The 21201-nt window shown below is 42.5% G+C and overlaps 1 protein-coding gene across 11 annotated transcripts in view; it reads left to right on the forward strand.

The window, feature by feature from the left end:
- LOC106573836 (kinesin-like protein KIF1A) overlaps nucleotides 1-20613 on the forward strand; it is a 160854-nt gene extending 140241 nt beyond the window's left edge. For 7 of the 11 annotated variants that reach the window (XM_045697444.2, XM_082962789.1, XM_082962787.1 and 4 more), the window contains 12 exons: nucleotides 4527-4550; nucleotides 6008-6122; nucleotides 6960-7093; nucleotides 7256-7317; nucleotides 7558-7703; nucleotides 9277-9462; nucleotides 9674-9745; nucleotides 9906-10030; nucleotides 11100-11258; nucleotides 11920-12112; nucleotides 13632-13750; nucleotides 14669-20613. In XM_045697444.2, the coding sequence (XP_045553400.1) occupies nucleotides 4527-4550; nucleotides 6008-6122; nucleotides 6960-7093; nucleotides 7256-7317; nucleotides 7558-7703; nucleotides 9277-9462; nucleotides 9674-9745; nucleotides 9906-10030; nucleotides 11100-11258; nucleotides 11920-12112; nucleotides 13632-13750; nucleotides 14669-14711 (1378 nt within the window). In that variant the 3' untranslated portion in view covers nucleotides 14712-20613. The remainder of the gene's footprint in view (nucleotides 1-4526; nucleotides 4551-6007; nucleotides 6123-6959; nucleotides 7094-7255; nucleotides 7318-7557; nucleotides 7704-9276; nucleotides 9463-9673; nucleotides 9746-9905; nucleotides 10031-11099; nucleotides 11259-11919; nucleotides 12113-13631; nucleotides 13751-14668) is intronic. The other 4 variants (XM_045697452.2, XM_045697453.2, XM_045697454.2 and 1 more) reach the window with 1 other exon arrangement.
- The last annotated feature ends 588 nt before the right edge of the window (nucleotides 20614-21201 follow it).

The following is a 21201-nucleotide window of genomic DNA, read 5'->3' on the forward strand; positions in this document are numbered from 1 at the left end:
AACTGGGGAGATGTTCCATCCCCTACAGTGGGGATAGATGAGAACTGGGGAGATGTTCCATCCCCTACAGTGGGGATAGATGAGAACTGGGGAGATGTTCCATCCCCTACAGTGGGGATAGATGAGAACTGGGAGATGTTCCATCCCCTACAGTGGGGATAGATGAGAACTGGGGAGATGTTCCATCTCCTACAGTGGGGATAGATGAGAACTGGGGAGATGTTCCATCCCCTACAGTGGGGATAGATGAGAACTGGGGAGATGTTGGTTGTTCAGCAACAAAAACCGAAGCGTGCGCAACTATTGGTCAAAACAGACGGGATTGGCTTAGATTGTTGACAACATGTAAACTATATTTTTTCCTCCAAATGTTTATTGAAAACATAAATACATTTGCACAATGAGCACTTGTTGTCTCTCAAATACATCTTTACAGTTGTTGGTTAGCTAGCGAATTTTTTGCCATATTATCACTGACGTGAAATCAGTCAAAGCACCTCAAAACAAGACATGGTAACAAGAACAAGATGAAACTAGCTGAAACGAGACAGTTATGATTCTAGGACATGCCAGTTTATTGTCATTGTTGTTAGCTCTCTGGCTATCCAGAATCAGGGCAGTTTATTGTCATTGTTACTAGCTGTCTGGCTATCCAGAATCAGGGCAGTTTATTGTCATTGTTACTAGCTGTCTGGCTATCCAGAATCATGGCAGTTTCTTGTCATTGTTACTAGCTGTCTGGCTATCCAGAATCAGGGCAGTTTCTTGTCATTGTTGCTAGCTGTCTGACTATCCAGAATCAGGGCAGTTTCTTGTCATTGTTGCTAGCTGTCTGGCCATCCAGAATCAGGGCAGTTTATTGTAATTGTTGCTAGCTGTCTGGCCATCCAGAATCAGGGCAGTTTCTTGTCATTGTTTCTAGCTGTCTGGCCATCCAGAATCAGGGCAGTTTCTTGTCATTGTTGCTAGCTGTCTGTCCATCCAGAATCAGGGCAGTTTCTTGTCATTGTTGCTAGCTGTCTGGCCATCCAGAATCAGGGCAGTTTCTTGTCATTGTTGCTAGCTGTCTGGCCATCCAGAATCAGGGCAGTTTCTTGTCATTGTTGCTAGCTGTCTGGCCATCCAGAATCAGGGCAGTTTCTTGTCATTGTTGCTAGCTGTCTGGCCATCCAGAATCAGGGCAGTTTCTTGTCATTGTTGCTAGCTGTCTGACTATCCAGAATCAGGGCAGTTTCTTGTCATTGTTGCTAGCTGTCTGGCCATCCAGAACCATAACAACACACAGACGTCTGTCCCATTGAAGCGTGCACATTGTTTTCGTGACGTTGTCAGCAAACCCGTCTTTAGTGGTAGATCCCAGAATTAAATAGAACATTGTGAGATACAGTGCCTTCAGAAAGTCGTCATACTCCTTGACTTTTTCCACATTCTGTTGTGTTACAGCCTGAATTTAAAATGGATACACACAATACCTGATAATGTCAAAGTGGAATTACATATTTTTATTTTATTTTTAATTTTTACAAATTAATAAAAAAATGAAAATCTGAAATGTCTTGAGTCAATAAGTATTCAACCCTTTGTTATGGCAAGACTAAATAACTTCAGGAGTAAAAATGTGCTTAATAAGTTGTATGGACAATAATGGTGTTTAAATTGATCTTTGAATGACTACCTCATCTCTGTACCCCACACATAACGTTATCTGTAAAGTCCCTCAGTAGAGCAGTGAATTTAAAACACAGATTCAACCACAAAGACCAGGGAGGTTTTCCAAAGCCTCACAAAGAAGGGCACCTATTGGTAGATGGGTAAAAAAAAAAGCAGACATTGAATATCCCTTTGAGCATGGTGAAGTTATTAATTACACTTTGGATGGTGTATCAATACACCCAGTCACTACAAAGATACAGGCCTCCTTCCTCAGTTGCCGAAGAGGAAGGAAACCGCTCAAGGATTTCACTGTGAGGCCAATGGTGACTTTAAAACAATTACAGAGTTTAATGGATGTGATAGGAGAAAACTGAGGATGGCTCAACAACATGGTAGTTACGCCATAATACTAACCTAATTGACAGAAGTAAAAGAAGGAAGCCTGTACAGAATAATACAAATATTCAAAAAAATGCATCCTGTTTGCAACAAGGCACTCTAGTAATAATGCAATAAAAATGGCAAAGCAATTCACTTTTTGTCCTGAATACAAAGTATTACATTTGGGGCAAATCCAATACAACACATCACTGAGTACCACTGTCGATATTTTCAAGTATAGTGTTGGCTGCATCATGTTATGGGTATGCTTGTCATCATGAAGGACTGGGGAGTTTTTCAGGATAAAAAGAAACGGAAAGGAGCAAAGCACAGACGAAATCCTAGAGTAAAACCTGGTTCAGTCTGCTTCCCAACAGACACTGAGCGATGAAGCACAGGCAACATCCTAGAGAAAAACCTGGTTCAGTCTGCTTTCCACCAGACACTTTTCAGCAGGACAATAACCTAAAACACAAGACCAAATCTACACTGGAGTTGCTTACCAAGAAGACAGTGAATGTTCCTGAGTGGCCAAGTTACAGTTTTGACTTAAATCTACTTGAAAATCTATGGCAAGACCTGAAAATGTGGTCTAGCAGTGATCAACGTCCAATTTGACAGACTTGAAGAATTTTGAAAAGAATGGGAAAATGTTGCATAATCCAGGTGTTGAAAGCACTTACCCAGAAAAACTCACAGCTGTTCTTGTACAAAGTATTGACTCAGGGGTGTGAATACTTATGTAAATTAGATATTTCTGTATTTTAGGTTCAATAAATTAGAAAAAAATTAGCTTTGTCATTATGAGGTGCTGTGTGTAGATGGGTGAGACATTTATTTAGTTAATCCATATTGAATTCAGGCTGTAACTGTAACGCTCGTTGTTTGTAGTTGAAGAAGTGGACCAAAGCGCAGCGTGGTAAGTGTTCATGATATTTATTTTCAAGAAACACACAAACAAAATAACAAAAGGGAAAAACGAAAACGCACAGTTCCGTCAGGCACATAAGCTAAACAGAAAATAACCTCCCACAAAACTCAGGTGGAAAACAGGCTGCCTAAGTATGATTCCCAATCAGAGACAACGATAGACAGCTGCCTCTGATTGGGAACCACACTCGGCTCAAAAACAAAGAAATAGAAAACATAGATATTCCCACCCAAGTCGCACCCTGACCTAACCAAACATAGAGAATAAATAAGAACTCTAAGGTCAGGGCGTGACAGTAACACAATTTTTTGTTTGAAATAATGGGTAAATAAGCAAGTTTGCGCTGTTCAGTTTTCAGCTGTGCTAACATAATTGCAAAAAGGTTTTCTAATGATCAATTAGCCTTTTAAAATGATACACTTGGATTAGCTAACACAACGAGCCATTGGAACACAGGTTTGATGATTACTGATAACGGGCCTCTGTACGCCGATGTAGATATTCCATTAAAAAATCTGCCGTTTCCAGCTACAATAGTAATTTGCAACATTAACAATGTCTACGCTGTATTTCTGATCCATTTTATGTTATTTTAATGGACAAAAAATTTTGTTTTTCTTTCAAAAACAAGGACAAGGACAAGGTCCCAAAAAACTTTTGAACGGTAGTGTATATCTGGGATAGATAGCATGAGGATACGGGATCTGTGCCTGCTGTCTATACTAATAGCTTCACCGTTCAATGAGAACAAGAAGGTACTTCCGACAGATGAAAACTAGAGAGGTAGATCACAGAATTAAATATAACCCTATCTGTGTATTCTATACAGTATGTGTCTCTACGGGGTAAATAGCATGAGGACATGGATCTGCATGTGTTATCTACAAAATGATATACAACATAGGAGTATATTATATTGAACCTCTCACCATTGGATGAGAACTGGGAGATGTAACTTACTACCCCTATAGATTACAACTGGAGGGCTAGATCACATAATTAGATAGAGCACTGTAATGTTTATGTATCTCTATGGGGTTGAGATGAGGTGGATGACAACTAAACTGAGTGTAGATATCATGATACCGATCCTGAGGGTTCTTTCCACAGAATTCCATAGAATACATTCACCTAATTCTATAGAACACATCCACAGAATTCTATAGAACACATCCACAGAATTCCATAGAACACATCCACAGAATTCCGTAGGAGACAGAAGTAATATTGCATCCCTGTGGGTATATCGGTCCATTGTTATTAAGCTGTTCTAGAACAGACAAGATGTACAGTGTTCTGGTGTTGAAATCAGATGTGTTCACTGATTGAGTTCACACACTGATCATGATTGTGGTCAGGAGAGCAACATATTGTAAGTAATGGAGGGGAAATATAGTCTGGTCCCAGTTGACAAGACGGCACAAACAGCTCTGATTCCAGGCTAGGGGGAAACACCTGTCCTGTCACTCTCGATCACAACAATGCTCACAACCACACCAGACTCTCTTCCTGACTCTCACCTTTCATTGTTTTCCCGGTTCTCTTTCCTCCCTTCTCAAAGCATCTCCTTGGGAATAGACCATAGGTATTTCTCCTCATCCCTGTCCTGTTTTGTCCCTGTCTCCTATCATTTCTTCCCCTCCTCTCCTCTCATCTGTTGGTCTCTCATCACCCTTTCTTTTGTTCTGTGCTGATCAAGTCATCGTTCCTCATGGTATTGTGAGATGACCCACGTCTGAAGGGTTCTGTTGCATGCTATTTACTGTCTTTATCCCCAAATGTCTTTATTGGATGTGTGTCTTTAAAAAAAACAAAAAAAAACGATGTTGTTATTTTAATCTTGCAATCAAACAATACCTTCCCTCAGTAGCATTTAAACACAGAAAATGTCTATAATAGATAGGAGGATCAGGGTTTGGTTTTTCTTCTGTAAGCTAATGCTAATTAACACAACGTTATTACCACTAATGCTAACTAACACAATGCTATTACCACTAATGCTAACTAATGTAATGCTTTTACCACTAAAGTTAACTAAAACGATGCTATTACCACTAATGCTAACTAACATGATGCTATTACCACTAATGCTAACTAACACAATGCTATTACCACTAATGCTAACTAAAACAATGCTATTACCACTAATGCTAACTAACACAATGCTATTACCACTAATGTTAACTAAAACGATGCTATTACCACTAATGCTAACTAACACGATGCTATTACCACTAATGCTAACTAACACAATGCTATTACCACTAATGCTAACTAAAACAATGCTATTACCACTAATGCTAACTAACACAATGTTATTACCATTAATGCTAACTAACACGATGTTATTACCATTAATGCTAACTAACACGATGCTATTACCACTAATGCTAACTAGCACGATGCTAGTACCACTAATGCTAACTAGCACGATGCTAGTACCACTAATGCTAACTAGCACGATGCTAGTACCACTAATGCTAACTAGCACGATGCTATTACCACTAATGCTAACTAGCACGATGCTATTACCACTAATGCTAACTAACACGATGCTATTACCACTAATGCTAACTAACACGATGCTATTACCACTAAATCTAACTAGCACGATGCTATTACCACTAATGCTAACTAACACGATGCTATTACCACTAATGCTAACTAACACGAGGCTATTACCACTAATGCTAACTAACATGATGCTATAACCACTAATGTTAACTAACACAATGCTATTACCACTAATGCTAACTAGCACAATGGTATTACATCAGACATACAGTAGCAATAACTTGTAGCTGTTCCTAAGAATACCTCTAAATTGTTACAATATATCCTCTATTAGCTCAATAAAGTAAACCGTTTTCAGATATTTGTAACATGTACCAACACGACTTTTCAGAAAAACAATAGAGTAGGTTTTATAATCTGTTTGGAAGTAGTGTTTATCAGAGACAGACAGACCAGAGACCACTATGTGTTTAGCGTTCAGACAAGGATCTCTCTCTGCATGGTTAACTCCTCTCCTCCCTCCATCAGGACATTCTATCGCTTCGAGGCTGCCTGGGACAGCGCCATGCATAACTCCCTCCTCCTGAACCGGGTCACTCCTTACGGGGAGAAAATCTACATGACCTTGTCGGCCTACCTAGAGGTAACATATATAGTTACATACAGTATATAGTTGTATATAGTGTTATATAAATGACCTTGTCGGCCTACCTAGAGGTAAAACATTATACAGTTAATAATACAATATATTCCATTTATATATACAACTATATACTGTATTCCATTTATCAGGCGCTTTTAATCCAAATCGACTTTCATATGTGTTGCTCAAGTGGGAATCGAACCCGTGACGTTGCAAGTACCACCCTCTACCAACTGAGCCACAGAGGCACACACACATATAGTTCTACAGTTATACTGTACCTCTCTACGTGATCCTTCCTGACTATCTATATGTAACACTGAATCCACAAAGACCAGCTGAGAAAATCAGCTGAGAGTCTTATTCTCATATTGACTGATTTTGTCAGTTGCGTTTCGGATTTTAGAACAATGGAACCACAACTGTTTTTTTTTTTTCTTCACACGATCAAACTTTCAGACTGTTTAAACTGTACATAACCATGTTGGTTTATCTGAATCTGGAGATACTGGAGATACTGTATAACTGCATTAGCAGGAGTTAAGGCTCCACTCTGTCAGACTGCTGACCTCTCCGGAAGACTACAATAACTGTAACTGTAATCAGAAATGTTATTCACTTACAGTACTTACAGTACTATCCAAAATGATCCCTTCTGTATCTGGACTTCACTGACTGTATCTGGACTTCACTGACTGTATCTGGACTTCACTGACTGTATCTGGACTTAACTGACTGTATCTGGACTTACTGACTGTATCTGGACTTACTGACTGTATCTGACGTTATGATCTAAGAAGCAGAGAGATGAGCATTAAAACCTTTTCCTTTCTTTAGATGGAGAACTGCACCCAGCCAACAGTCATAACCAAAGATTTCTGCATGGTGTTCTACTCTCGAGACGCTAAACTCCCGGCCTCCCGCTCCATCCGAAACCTGTTTGGCACAGGAAGCCTGAGGGCAGTGGAGGGGTGAGTTGAACATCTCATTATTATTAACAGAAACATTCTTTGCTTCTGTTGCATTCCTGAAAGATGACATTGAAATCATTGGAAACAATGGAAACAATGGAAACAACCCCCTTTGCTGTGTCTGTTATCGGTCTTTCTCTCTCTCTCTCTCTCTCTCTGCAGTAACCGGGTGACAGGTGTGTACGAGGTCAGCCTATGTCACCTGGCCGATCATGGGAGTCCAGGTGAGACACTTTTTCCATTGCCTCTCCTCACTGTCTGTGTATCTGTGTGTGTATTTGAGATTGACAACATTGCAGTCAGACGGCAAAGAATGACTGATCCACAAATCACCTAGCATCCTGAAAAGCTACTCATTATGTGATCAAGATGAATGATTCCGCCTTGCCTTGCTCAAACAGATCCCCTCAATTAAGCTGTATCACTCCTTCCCCCCTTCACCCTTGACTTTTCCTGACCCTCAGGTATGCAGAGGAGACGTCGACGGGTGCTGGACACCTCGGTGGCGTACGTCCGCGGGGAGGAGAACCTGGCTGGGTGGAGGCCTCGCAGTGACAGCCTCATCCTGGACCACCAGTGGGAGCTGGAGAAACTCAGCCTCCTGCAGGAGGTATGTGGTACTACAACCTCAGTGCTGGACACCTCAGTGTAGTCTTCCCTGTGGCTCAGTTGGTAGAGCATGGTGTTTACAACGCCAGCATGGTGTTTGCAACACCAGGGTTGTGGGTTCAATTCCCACGGGGGCCAGTACAAAAAAAAAAAAATGCATGAAATGAAAATGTATGAAATGTATGCATTCACTACTGTAAGTCGCTCTGGATAAGAGCGTCTGCTAAATGACTAAAATGTAAATGTAACAACCTACACCCGATACAGAGCCTTCACAAAATATTCATACTCCTGGGCTTATTCCACATGTTGTTGTGTTACAGCCTGAATTCAAAATTGATTAAATAAAATTGTTTTCTCATCCATCTATACACAATAAACCATAATGACAAAGTCAAAACATGTTTTTAGACATTTTTTTGCAAATGTATTGAAAATGAAATACAGAAAAAAGAATCAAACACGCCGAATATGCGCCGAACAGGTGTAGACCTCACCGTGAAATGCTGACTTACAAGCCCTTTAACCAACAATGCAGCTCCTGAAATAGATTTAATAAAATATTTACTAAAGAAATTAAAGAAAAAAATAATGATCAAAAAGTAACACAAGAAAATGACGAGGCTATATACAGGGTGTTACGGTACAGAGTCAATGTGGAGGCTATATACAGGGTGGTACGGTACAGAGTCAATGTGGAGGCTATATACAGGTTGTTACGGTACAGAGTCAATGTGGAGGCTACATACAGGGGGTACCGGTACAGAGTCAATGTGGAGGCTATATACAGGGTGTTACGGTACACAGTCAATGTGGAGGCTATATACAGGGTGTTACGGTACAGAGTCAATGTGGAGGCTATATACAGGGTGTTACGGTACAGAGTCAATGTGGAGGCTATATACAGGGTGTTACGGTACAGAGTCAATGTGGAGGCTATATACAGGGTGTTACGGTACAGAGTCAATGTGGAGGCTATATACAGGTTGTTACGGTACAGAGTCAATGTGGAGGCTATATACAGGTTGTTACGGTACAGAGTCAATGTGGAGGCTATATACAGGGGGTACCGGTACAGAGTCAATGTGGAGGCTATATACAGGGGGTACCGGTACAGAGTCAATGTGGAGGTTATATACAGGGGGTACTGGGACTGAGTCAATGTGGAGACTATATACAGTGTGTTACGGTACAGAGTCAATTTGGAGGCTATATACAGGGGGTACCGGTACAGAGTCAATGTGGAGGCTATATTCAGGGGTTACTGGTACAGAGTCAATGTGAAGGCTATATACAGGGGGTACCGGTACAGAGTCTAGGTCCAAGTTGCACAGGGAGGGGTTAAGTCCCAGGGCCCTGAGACTAGTGATGAGCTTGCGTGGTACTATGTTGTTGAAGCTGTAGTCAATGAACAGCGTCCAGGTTGCTCTTGTCCAGGTCGAGGAAGGCGGACATCTGTTCTATTTCCTCTCTGTCTAATGGTCAAGATGTCATGTTTCCCCTGTGGGAGACCCGGATTCATATCCCGGCAGTTTTATTACTAATGATGTTTTGTTCTTGTTGGTTCTCTACAGGTGGAGAAGACGAGACACCGCCTGCTCCTGAGGGAGAAATTAGAGTCCACCCTGCTGCTGGGTCAGGAGGGGTTGTTGTCCTGTGTAGGTGAGGAGCAGAGTGAGTCCCCTCAACCCTCTGAGGGTCTCGGCCTCAGTCCCACCGTAGATGCCCCCAATGAGAGGCAGAGGGAGCTAGCCATTAAGGTCAGTGTCTGTCTGTCTTTCGTTAAAAACTTATTAGAAGTTAGTTATTATTGTTACTCGAATATTCACATTCTTGCTCGAGTGTCCCTTTTTTAAATGTTGTACGTGTGCCCAGTTAAGCCTTTGTCTTTATTAAACATCTCTGAGTAAACATTTTTTGTAAAGCCTCTTGCTCTGAAACGTAAAGCACTCTCAATCTCTTCTCTACCAGTGTCTTCGGCTGCTCACCCACTCCTTCAACAGAGAGTACAGCCACGTGTGTGTCAGCGCCAGTGAAAGCAAGGTAGGCTTCCTCCTATGCTACTTTACTATGATGGTTTTCATGTCTGTATCCTGTTTGAAGTTACTTCGATTTGAGGAAACTATGAGTAGGTAAATGACATGTTTTCATTGTTCTCAGTGAGCTTTTTCTAGACATGCTGTTTTTGTGATTGTGTTTCTAGCTGTCTGAGATGTCAGTGACTCTGCTGAGGGAGTCGACCTCTGCCACGGCCCTCAACATCCTCACCCCCTCCTCGACATGCCCCTCACTGGTGGAGGGATGCTACCCCAAGTCCGAAGGGCTCAGGTCAGTAATAACACTCTCGTAAGAGGCACTCTTGACATGACACAAACAGAATTTAGTTATTAGCCTTGTTTTGTTCAATGTTCTTTACTTATATATATATACTCTGAATACCAGTGGTGGAAAAAGTACCCAAGTACTTGAGTCAAGGTAAAGATACGTTAATAGAAAATGACTCAATTAAAAGTGAAAGTCACCCAGTAAAAGTGTAAAAGTATTTGGTTTTAAGTATCGAAAGTAAGTATTAAAAGTACATGTAATTGCTAAAATATACTGAAGTATAAAAAAATTTAAGTATAAATTATTTCAAACCAGACAGCACATTTTTCTTGTTTTTATTTATTTACAGATAGCCAGGGGAACACTCCAACACTCAGACATAATTTACAAACGAAGCATGTGTGTTTAGTGAGTCCTCCAGATCAGAGGCAGTAGGGATGACCAGGGATGTTCTCTGTTGATATGTGCTCGAATTAGACAGTTTTTCTGTCCTGATAAGCATTCTGTAATGAGTACTTTTGGGTGTCAGGGAAAATGTATGGTGTAAAAAGTACATACTTTTCTTTAGGAATGTAGTGAAGTAAAAGTAAAAGTTGTCACGTAATATAAATAGTAAAGTAAAATACAGATCCCCTCCCCGCAAAAAAGTACTTATTAAGTAGTACTTTCAATTATTTGTATTTAAGTACTTTACACCACTGCTAAATACCACAATTCATGTTGTTAAGTTAAAAAGAATACAAGATAAGAATTACTGACACCCTTCAAACCAACCACGGTTTCAGAAATGTAAAGCCAATTATCTTGAGAATCATCTTTCTGTTGTTGCAGATAGAACCTTTATAGTCCCAAGGTCTGGACATGGCTGCTTCAGCAACACTGAACTATGGTCCAAAGACAGACTGAACTGGGGTCTGGTGTAGCGTTAATGCTCCCAACCCCGAACCACATGTACCTACCTGGCGACGGTGCTTCGAGCCCCATCTTAGCCGTCCCATCTTAGCCGTTCCTGCATGTGCTCCTTCTTACTCATCTAATCTCCTTTCTCTATCTGTCCCCCCCCCAACCCCAGAACACCCATGCCTCGTTCCCGCTGCGCCAGCCCCAACCCTGACTGCTCACAGCGGGACGGAGAGGTCAAGATATCCCCTGGCCCCAGTGGGGTCACAGCCCCGGAGGTTAAGCCTAGGGAACGCCGCTTCGTACCAGACATCCAGGAGATCCGGGTCAGGTGAGTGGCTCCAGAGATTGATTTTTTGTATTTTTTTCCCCCTTTATTTAACTAGGCAAGTCAGTTAATAAGAACAAATTCTTATTTTCAATGACAGCCCAGGAACAGTGGGTTAACTGCCTTGTTCAGGGGCAGATCGACAGATTTATACCTTGTCAGGTCAGGGATTCAATCTTGCAACCTTTCGGTTACAAGTCCAATGCTCTAACCACTAGGCTACCTGCCGATTGATTGACTGACTGACTGACTGACTGACTGAGTCAGTGTTTTATGGCTCCAGAGGTTTATCATTAAAAGTGGTGGAACTGACCAAATCAAATACAGTAACAATCATTTAGAGTACCCGTCTGAGTTAATAACAGGAGTTCTCAACTCAACAGTCCTTAATGGGTACAGCGTTGGAAAGGCATATCAGCTGGAAAAAATAACACCTGCTCACACTGAAAATAATTCATTGAATTTAGAATTTCTTCAACACCAGCCTTCGTTAGCATTTTGAGTGTTGATCTTGATTCTTCTGGCAGAACAAACAGGGTTTCTGGTCAGCATTAATACTCTAGGTTAAGCTTGGCTACTCTTATTTCAACGTGAGTCTTGTGCCTTCTAGATTGGATCTCGTCAAGTGTAGTTACACGTGTAGTGTACTTGGTCTTTCTTCCAGCCCCATCGTGTCAAAGAAGGGTTACCTGCATTTCCTGGAGCCTCATACCAACGGCTGGGTGAAGCGTTATGTGGTGGTGAGACGTCCGTACGTCTACATCTACAATACAGAGAGAGACAGCGTGGAGAGAGCCATCCTCAACCTCTCCTCTGCCCATGTCGAGTACAGCGAGGACCAGCAGGCCATGCTTAAGGTACATCACCTTTGCACACCTTTACCTGACGCCTTTGCTTGCCGACACACCCTTACATAACTTTACCTGACATCTTTACCTGACAACACACCTTTACACACCTTTACCTGCCGACACACCTTTACCTGCCGACACACCTTTACCTGCCGACACACCTTTACCTGCCGACAGACCTTTACCTGCCGACACACCTTTACACACATTTTACCTGCCGACACACCTTTACCTACCGACACACCTTTACCTGCCGACACACCTTTACACACATTTTACCTGCCGACACACCTTTACCTGCCGACACACATTTACCTGCCGACACACATTTACCTGCCGACACACCTTTACACACATTTTACCTGCCGACACACCTTTACCTGCCGACACACCTTTACACACATTTTACCTGCCGACACACCTTTACCTGCCGACACACCTTTACACACATTTTACCTGCCGACACACCTTTACCTGCCGACACAACTTTACACACATTTTATCTGCCGACACACCTTTACACGCTTTACCTGCCAACACACCTTTACACACCTTTACCTGCCGACCCACCTTTACACACATTTTACCTGAGGACGCCTACAGTAGGCCTTGTTCCAATCACTTAGACTGCATGCCCAATACATTTCTAAATTCTAAGTCAGCAGGCCATACTCAGTGTTGGTAACCTTTTTATAATGCAAAAAAACGAAGTCATGTCTGCTCAGTATTTAGCTGATCCCAGTAGGTGCTCTGTGCCTGACATGGTCTTTGACAGGTTAACCAACGTCAGATGAACTACTACCATGAACACCATCTCATGTCCTCTTTTACTTGACACACACACACTGAGTGTACAAAACATTAGGAACACCTGTTCTTTCCATGACCATAGACTGATCAGGTGAATCCAGGTGAAAGCTATGATCCCTTATTGATGTCACCTGTTAAATCCACTTCAATCAGTGTAGATGAAGGGGAGGAGACGGGTTAAAGAAGGATTTTTAAGCCTTGAGACAATTGAGACATGGACTGTGTATGTGTGCCATTCAGAGGGTGAACGGGCAAGATAAAAAATGTAAGTGCCTTTGAACGGGGTATGGTAGTAGGTACCAGGGGCAACGGTTTGTGTCAAGAACTGCAACGCTGCTGGGTTTTTCACACTCAACAGTTTCCTGTGTGTATCAAGAATGGTCCACCACCCAAAGGACATCCAGCCAACTTGACACAACTGTGGGGAAGCATTGGAGTCAACATGGACCAGCATCCCTGTTGAACGCTGTCGACACCTTGTAGATTCCATGCCCTGATTGAATTGAGGCTGTTCTGAGGACAAAAGGGGGGTGCAAGTCAATATTAGGAAGGTGTACCTAATGTTTTGTACACTCTGTTAAGCATATCTATACTATTTGAAAAGACACATGTTTTTTCCTCCCCGTGGGGAAAAAAAAACCTCAAAGAGAAGCTTTCCTTCAGAAGCTGGCTGGTTTTAATCACTACTGTACTTTCTCTGTGTGTTTATCCCCAGACACCAAACGCGTTTGCTGTGTGTACTGAGCACCGCGGGATACTGCTACAAGCCAGCAACGACAAGGAGATGCACGACTGGCTCTATGCATTTAACCCTCTCCTGGCCGGATCCATCAGGTAACATGGCTGACACACTTAGATCCGTTGATGGTCCCTCTAGTTTTAATAGCGATGGTTTTTCCCACATACCGGCTGGTTTGAAGAAGGCCTAGGTTTTACTTTACAGTGATAAATGATCGTATGTGGTTGTTTTACCTGCGTTAGTGGAATGCACTGATTGGAAGTTGCCCTGGATAAGAACGTCTGCTAAATGACTCACTACTGTAAGTCTCTGTGGATAAGAACGTCTGCTAAATGACTCACTACTGTAAGTCTCTGTGGATCAGAGAGTCTGCTAAATGACTCACTACTGTAAGTCTCTCTGGATCAGAGAGTCTGTTAAATGACTCACTGCTGTAAGTCTCTATGGATCAGAGTGTCTGCTAAATGACTCACTACTGTAAGTCTCTCTGGATCAGAGAGTCTGTTAAATGACTCACTACTGTAAGTCTCTATGGATCAGAGTGTCTGCTAAATGACTCACTACTGTAAGTCTCTCTGGATCAGAGTCTGTTAAATGACTCACTGCTGTAAGTCTCTATGGATCAGAGAGTCTGCGAAATGACTCACTACTGTAAGTCTCTCTGGATCAGAGAGTCTGTTAAATGACTCACTACTGTAAGTCTCTATGGATCAGAGAGTCTGCTAAATGACTCACTACTGTAAGACTCTCTGGATCAGAGAGTCTGTTAAATGACTCACTAATGTAAGTCTCTCTGGATCAGAGAGTCTGCTAAATGACTCACTACTGTAAGACTCTGGATCAGAGCTTCAGCTAAGTGACTGACTAACTATAGTGTCTCTGGATCAGAGTCTGCTAAATGACTCTACTGTAGTGACTCTGGATCAGAGAGTCTGCTAAATGACATGTGCAATGTAAACCTTTTGAGTCATTGTTTTAATGAATATATATTCTCTCCCTCTTGTTTCTGTCAGATCCAAACTCTCCAGAAGAAGAGCTGGACAGATGAGGATGTGAAACAACACGTCTTATAGACAAGACAATAGAACACCAAAAGACTAACCTGTATATAGACCCCAGACTTATTACTTCTTTATTCCTGTGCTGACCCCTTAACCCCCACCCCTCCTCCTCCTCCTACACTAGTAACCAACTTGCTCCTCCTCCTTCTGCACACGCCCAGTTTATCCCAAGCTGACCACCAGCGTATCTAAGGCCCTGAGGCCTCCGTCATCATTGTGTGTCTGTCAGGCCTGTACCGCTGTCTGTCTGTGTTGGCCTTATTGTCTGGTTTAACCCCTCTCCAAGGCTGAGGCCAAAATACCACCCTATTCTCTATATAGTGCATTGCTTTTGACCAGGGCCTACAAGGCTGGTCATAGCTACTGTAAGAAGGGCCTATAAGGCTGGTCATAGCTACTGTAAGAAGGGCCTATAAGGCCGGTCATAGTTAATGTAAGAAGGGCCTATAGGGCTGGTCATAGCTACTTTAAGAAGGGCCTATAGGGCTGGTCATAGCTACTTTAAGAAGGGCCTATAGGGCTGGTCATAGCTACTGTAAGAAGAGCCTATAAGGCTGGCCATAGCTACTCTAAGAAGCGCCTATAAGGCTGGTCATAGCCACTGTAAGAAGGGCCTATAGGGCTGGTCATAGCTACTGTAAGAAGGGCCTATAAGGCCGGTCATAGCTACTCTAAGAAGGGCCTATAGGGCTGGTCATAGCTACTGTAAGAAGAGCCTATAAGGCTGGTCATAGCTACTCTAAGAAGGGCCTATAAGGCTGGTCATAGCCACTGTAAGAAGGGCCTATAGGGCTGGTCATAGCTACTTTAAGAAGGGCCTATAGGGCTGGTCATAGCTACTGTAAGAAGAGCCTATAAGGCTGGTCATAGCTACTCTAAGAAGGGCCTATAAGGCTGGTCATAGCCACTGTAAGAAGGGCCTATAGGGCTGGTCATAGCTACTGTAAGAAGGGCCTATAAGGCTGGTCATAGCTACTGCAAGAAGGGCCTATAAGGCTGGTCATAGCTACTGTAAGAAGGGCCTATAGGGCTGGACATAGTTACTGTAAGAAGGGCCTATAGGGCTGGTCAAAAGTAGTGCACTACATAGGGAATAGGGTGCAGGCTCTGGTCTAAAGTAGTGCACTAAGTAAGGAATTAGGTATAATTTGGGACTGAGCCCAAACCTCCTTACTTTAGCAGAATGTTCCGAGCCGAGGGAACGGAGGAAGAGAGAGGCGGAGAGGGGTAGTTACCAGTTCCTTATTTTATAGACTTGCGTTATGATGTACTGTATGGTAGCCGTCAGCAACACGTTGAGCTTATTAAATAACACATGTATTCCTTCAGGAAAGAACAAAAAAATTAAATAAAAACAATGTCTGCAGCGTTGACAGTAAATCGCTCCATTTTAAAGTTGCCCTGACTGTGGGCTTCTGTTCACATTACTAGTTAAATATAAGGTTAAATAAAAAAAATGAAAATAAATAAATGACTACATTGTTGCACGTCAGCTTACCTTACAGAACAAAACAGAGAAGTAAGTAGTACTGATTCAAGATATGTGGTATTGGTCTTATTGTTACTCTATACAATGTTTAAACAAGCAGGTTAGTATTCAAAGTCAACACATTTTTACCAAATTAGGGTTTCCTCAGTTCTGCAAAAAAAAAAATATATATAGGAGTGAAAAAATGACAGTTGACAGTGTTTGGGTGTATTACCTCTTCTGTCCCTTGTCTCTTTCCATACCATCTCAGCTCTGTTGGAAAGACAGAATAGCTCCTTATGAATCAAGGACACTATCTAATCTCCTTATTCCTCCTGATATGTTTTGAGACGTTAACACACACACAGGGTGTGTCCCCAAGTTAAATAAAGTTTAAATTAAAAAATAAAAATAATAAAAAATTGCATTCTATTACCTATATAGTGCATTACTTTTGATTAGGGCCCAGAGTCTCTTTCATAGTTGCTCTGGTCAAATGCAGTGCACTATACAGACAATCGTGTGCCAATTGGGATGCATCCACAGCCTGGCAACGAGAGAAGGGTTGGCATCGATCAAATGTTCACATGTTCACACTGGTTTTCTAGTAAAAAAACCACACGATGGTTCAGCTACATCTCTGTAGCTACTCTCAGTAGACGATCTACACTAGCTCTGACTACATCATTTATGAAAATCCTCCAAATTTAACCTTAATTAATATCTGAGTCAGATTTTTATTTTATTAAGTTGAGGTTATATTTATATATTTAACAACATTATCATTGATTTCTGCATGTATTTATTTACAAAGACAATTATATTTTTAAAATAGTTATAGTGCAACTTCTGCACACAGCACTTTTTATTATCAGTTCCTCTAACTTTTTGATAACATGACCTATGACCCCCCCTCCTTACTCTGGATAGTGAATAGTGCTACCCCCCAAATAACAACACTGATGGAGGGCCCGTTTCCCCCAAATAACAACACTGATGGAGGGCCCGTTTCCCCAAATAACAACACTGATGGAGGGCCCGTTTCCCCCAAATAACAACACTGATGGAGGGCCCGTTTCCCCCAAATAACAACACTGATACAGGGCCAGCTTCCACCAATAACAACACTGATACAGGGCCCGTTTCCCCCAATAACAACACTGATACAGGGCCAGCTTCCCCCAAATAACAACACTGATACAGGGCCAGCTTCCCCCAATAACAACACTGATACAGGGCCAGCTTCCCCCAATAACAACACTGATACAGAGCCAGCTTCCCCCAATAACAACACTGATACAGAGCCAGCTTCCCCCAATAACAACACTGATACAGAGCCCGTTTCCCCCAATAACAACACTGATACAGGGCCCGTTTCCCCCAATAACAACACTGATACAGGGCCAGCTTCCCCCAATAACAACACTGATACAGGGCCCGTTTCCACCAATAACAACACTGATACAGGGCCAGCTTCCCCCAATAACAACACTGATACAGGGCCAGCTTCCCCAAATAACAACACTGATACAGGGCCAGCTTCCACCAATAATAACACTGATACAGAGCCAGCTTCCCCCTATAACAACACTGATACAGGGCCGTTTCCACCAATAACAACACTGATACAGGGCCCGTTTCCCCCAATAACAACACTGATACAGGGCCAGCTTCCCCCAATAACAACACTGATACAGAGCCCGTTTCCCCCAATAACAACACTGATACAGGGCCAGCTTCCCCCAATAACAACACTGATACAGGGCCCGTTTCCCCCAATAACAACACTGATACAGGGCCCGTTTCCCCCAATAACAACACTGATACAGGGCCAGCTTCCCCAAATAACAACACTGATACAGAGCCCGCTTCTACATTACTTGAATTTAACCATCATCATCACGTAGATAGATTTTTTTAAGTTTTGTACCTGACCTGCGATCTCACTTTGCTCATGCCACAATATTTGATCAGCTAGAGAGATTGTGAATATATTGGAAATGACAATGAAATAATCTAATAATAAATTCTAATTCAAACCCAATATGAGAAACAGACAGAACGGTCCTTTTTTGCATTGTGAATAGAATAATGTCAATGAAAACAAGCTTAACCATTTTTCTAGCACACTGGGGATCAGATTTTAAAAAAAAACGGTGTTTCTGAAGAAGGATTTGCACATGGAACATGATGTGGTGCCTCTGTTTTCAGTCATACAGTATATCTGCAGTCACCAGCTGCTTTGACTCTTCATGTCTCATTCTGCTGTATTGTTGTTCTCTGTACATCTGCCCGTCATAGCATCATTGCTCTGTCCAAAATAGCACCCTATTCCCATATAAAGTGCATAATTTTTTTTTTTACCAGAGCCCTATAGGAGCACTATGGGTCCTGATAAAAACTAGTGCACTACATAGGGAATAGGGTGCCATTTGGAATTTCTCCATCTGGCAGTTTGTCCAGCAGACTAGTATACGTCATGTCTGTTTGGAGATGACTATGAGTGTATGAACTTGAATTGTATCATTCACTTAAATCCAGTGACAATGAGCTGGCATATTCCATTTCTAAACATATTATCTTTACGGTATAAAGATCGTCAGAGGCCTGTACCAACGGGTCAGAGGCCTGTAGCAACGGGTCAGAGGCCTGTACCAACGGGTCAGAGGCCTGTACCAACGGGTCAGAGGCCTGTACCAACGGGTCAGAGGCCTGTACCAATAGGTCAGAGGCCTGTACCAATGGGTCAGAGGTCTGTACCAACGGGTCAGAGGCCTGTACCAACGGGTCAGAGGCCTGTACCAACGGGTCAGAGGCTTACCCTGTACTAATGGGTCTTGTTCGATTGATTCAATCAGGAAAAACCAAATAGTCACTGAAATCTCACATACAGTCCTGTAGAATGTAAATTATTATATCAAGCTTTTAATATTTGATTTGATTGCAGTGAGTATGTTTCTGGTTTTGGTTGTCTCTTTCCCAGTTTACAATATTAGGGCATTACACTTTATAGGACATTCTAGACCTTTACTCCAGAGGAGATGTATTCACTTGGCCTGTTCTATGTAGACATGTAGACATGACATCATGTAGACTGCGGGTGCTTCCCAAATGGTTCCCTATATAGCACACTGATCTTGACCAGAGCCATTTGGCACTGTCTGTTACTCCTATTTCCCTGCCTGTCACTCCTATTTCCCTGCCTGTCACTCCTATTTCCCTGTCTGTCACTCCTATTTCCCTGCCTGTCACTCCTATTTCACTGCCTGTCACTCCTATTTCCCTGCCTGTCACTCCTATTTCCCTGCCTGTCACTCCTATTTCCCTGCCTGTCACTCCTATTTCACTGCCTGTCACTCCTATTTCCCTGCCTGTCACTCCTATTTCCCTGCCTGTCACTCCTATTTCACTGTCTGTCACTCCTATTTCACTGCCTGTCACTCCTATTTCCCTGCCTGTCACTCCTATTTACCTGTCTGTCCACAAACATCTACTGTACCATCATCCTGACACTATCGTATCCTAACATCTACTGTACCATCACCCGAACACACTATCGTATCCTAACATCTACTGTACCATCACCCGGACACACTATCGTATCCTAACATCTACTGTACCATCATCCTGACACTATCGTATCCTAACATCTACTGTACCATCACCCGAACACACTATCGTATCCTAACATCTACTGTACCATCATCCTGACACTATCGTATCCTAACATCTACTGTACCATCATCCTGACACTATCGTATCCTAACATCTACTGTACCATCATCCTGACACTATCGTATCCTAACATCTACTGTACCATCATCCTGACACTATCGTATCCTAACATCTACTGTACCATCACCCGAACACACTATCGTATCCTAACATCTACTGTACCATCACCCGAACACACTATCGTATCCTAACATCTACTGTACCATCATCCTGACACTATCGTATCCTAACATCTACTGTACCATCATCCTGACACTATCGTATCCTAACATCTACTGTACCATCACCCGAACACACTATCGTATCCTAACATCTACTGTACCATCACCCGGACACTATCGTATCCGAACAGCCTTCACAAAGCAGCTTCTAGATTTATAACCTATTGTCTTAATTTATTGTGCTTTTATATGTAGTAACTGATGTTTTTTTCTTTAGCTCTGTCAAACTGCACCCATTAAAAGCATTTTTCTATTTTTTTTTTCTTCAAGTTATTTTGCATTGTATATAAACAAACATGATTGCTGTGAGCAGTGTATTATGCAGCTGTAACCTATTTAAACACCATCTTAAATGGGTAGTAGTTAAATCAATGTCTCTATTTGAGTGTTGGAGTTAAGCGTCAAAAAAGTTTGTGTACACTAAACACAGATGTTAAATAAATGTGGAAATGATGCAACACTACCAAAATATACATGTCATGTTGATCTTGTTTTACTGTGTGCTGAGGTTTATAGGCCTACCCTGAGCCATATGTATGATGGCGTCAGAAGGCTGCAGTCTCATTGGCTCTTTTATTTATTTTATTTTTTTCTCCCCAATTTCATGGTATCCAATTGGTAGTAGTTACAGTCTTGTCTCATCGCTGCAACTCCCATACGGACTCGGGAGAGGTCAAGAGCCATGCGTGTGTAACAGTGTAGGTTCCGTCCCTCTCTTCGCCTCAACCCGGGCTCGAACCAGGGACCCTTGCACACATCAACAACTGACACCCCACGAAGCATCGTTACCCATCGCGCCACAAAAGCCGCGGCCCTTGCAACGCAAGGGGCAAGCCTACTTCAAGTCTCAGAGCGGGTGACGTCACCGATTGAAACGCTATTAGCGCGCACCACCGCTAACTAACTAGCCATTTCACATCGGTTACACGTGGTCCGAAACACAACCCAACCGATCCGCACTGCTTCTTGACACAACTCACATCCAACCCGGAAGCCAGCCGCACACCGATGTGTCGGAGGAAACACCGTACACCTGGCCAGCGTGCACTGCGCCCGGCCTG

This window comes from Salmo salar, chromosome 16, assembly GCF_965601325.2.
Source record: "Salmo salar chromosome 16, fSalSal1, whole genome shotgun sequence".
NCBI classification, from domain to species: Eukaryota; Metazoa; Chordata; class Actinopteri; order Salmoniformes; family Salmonidae; genus Salmo; species Salmo salar.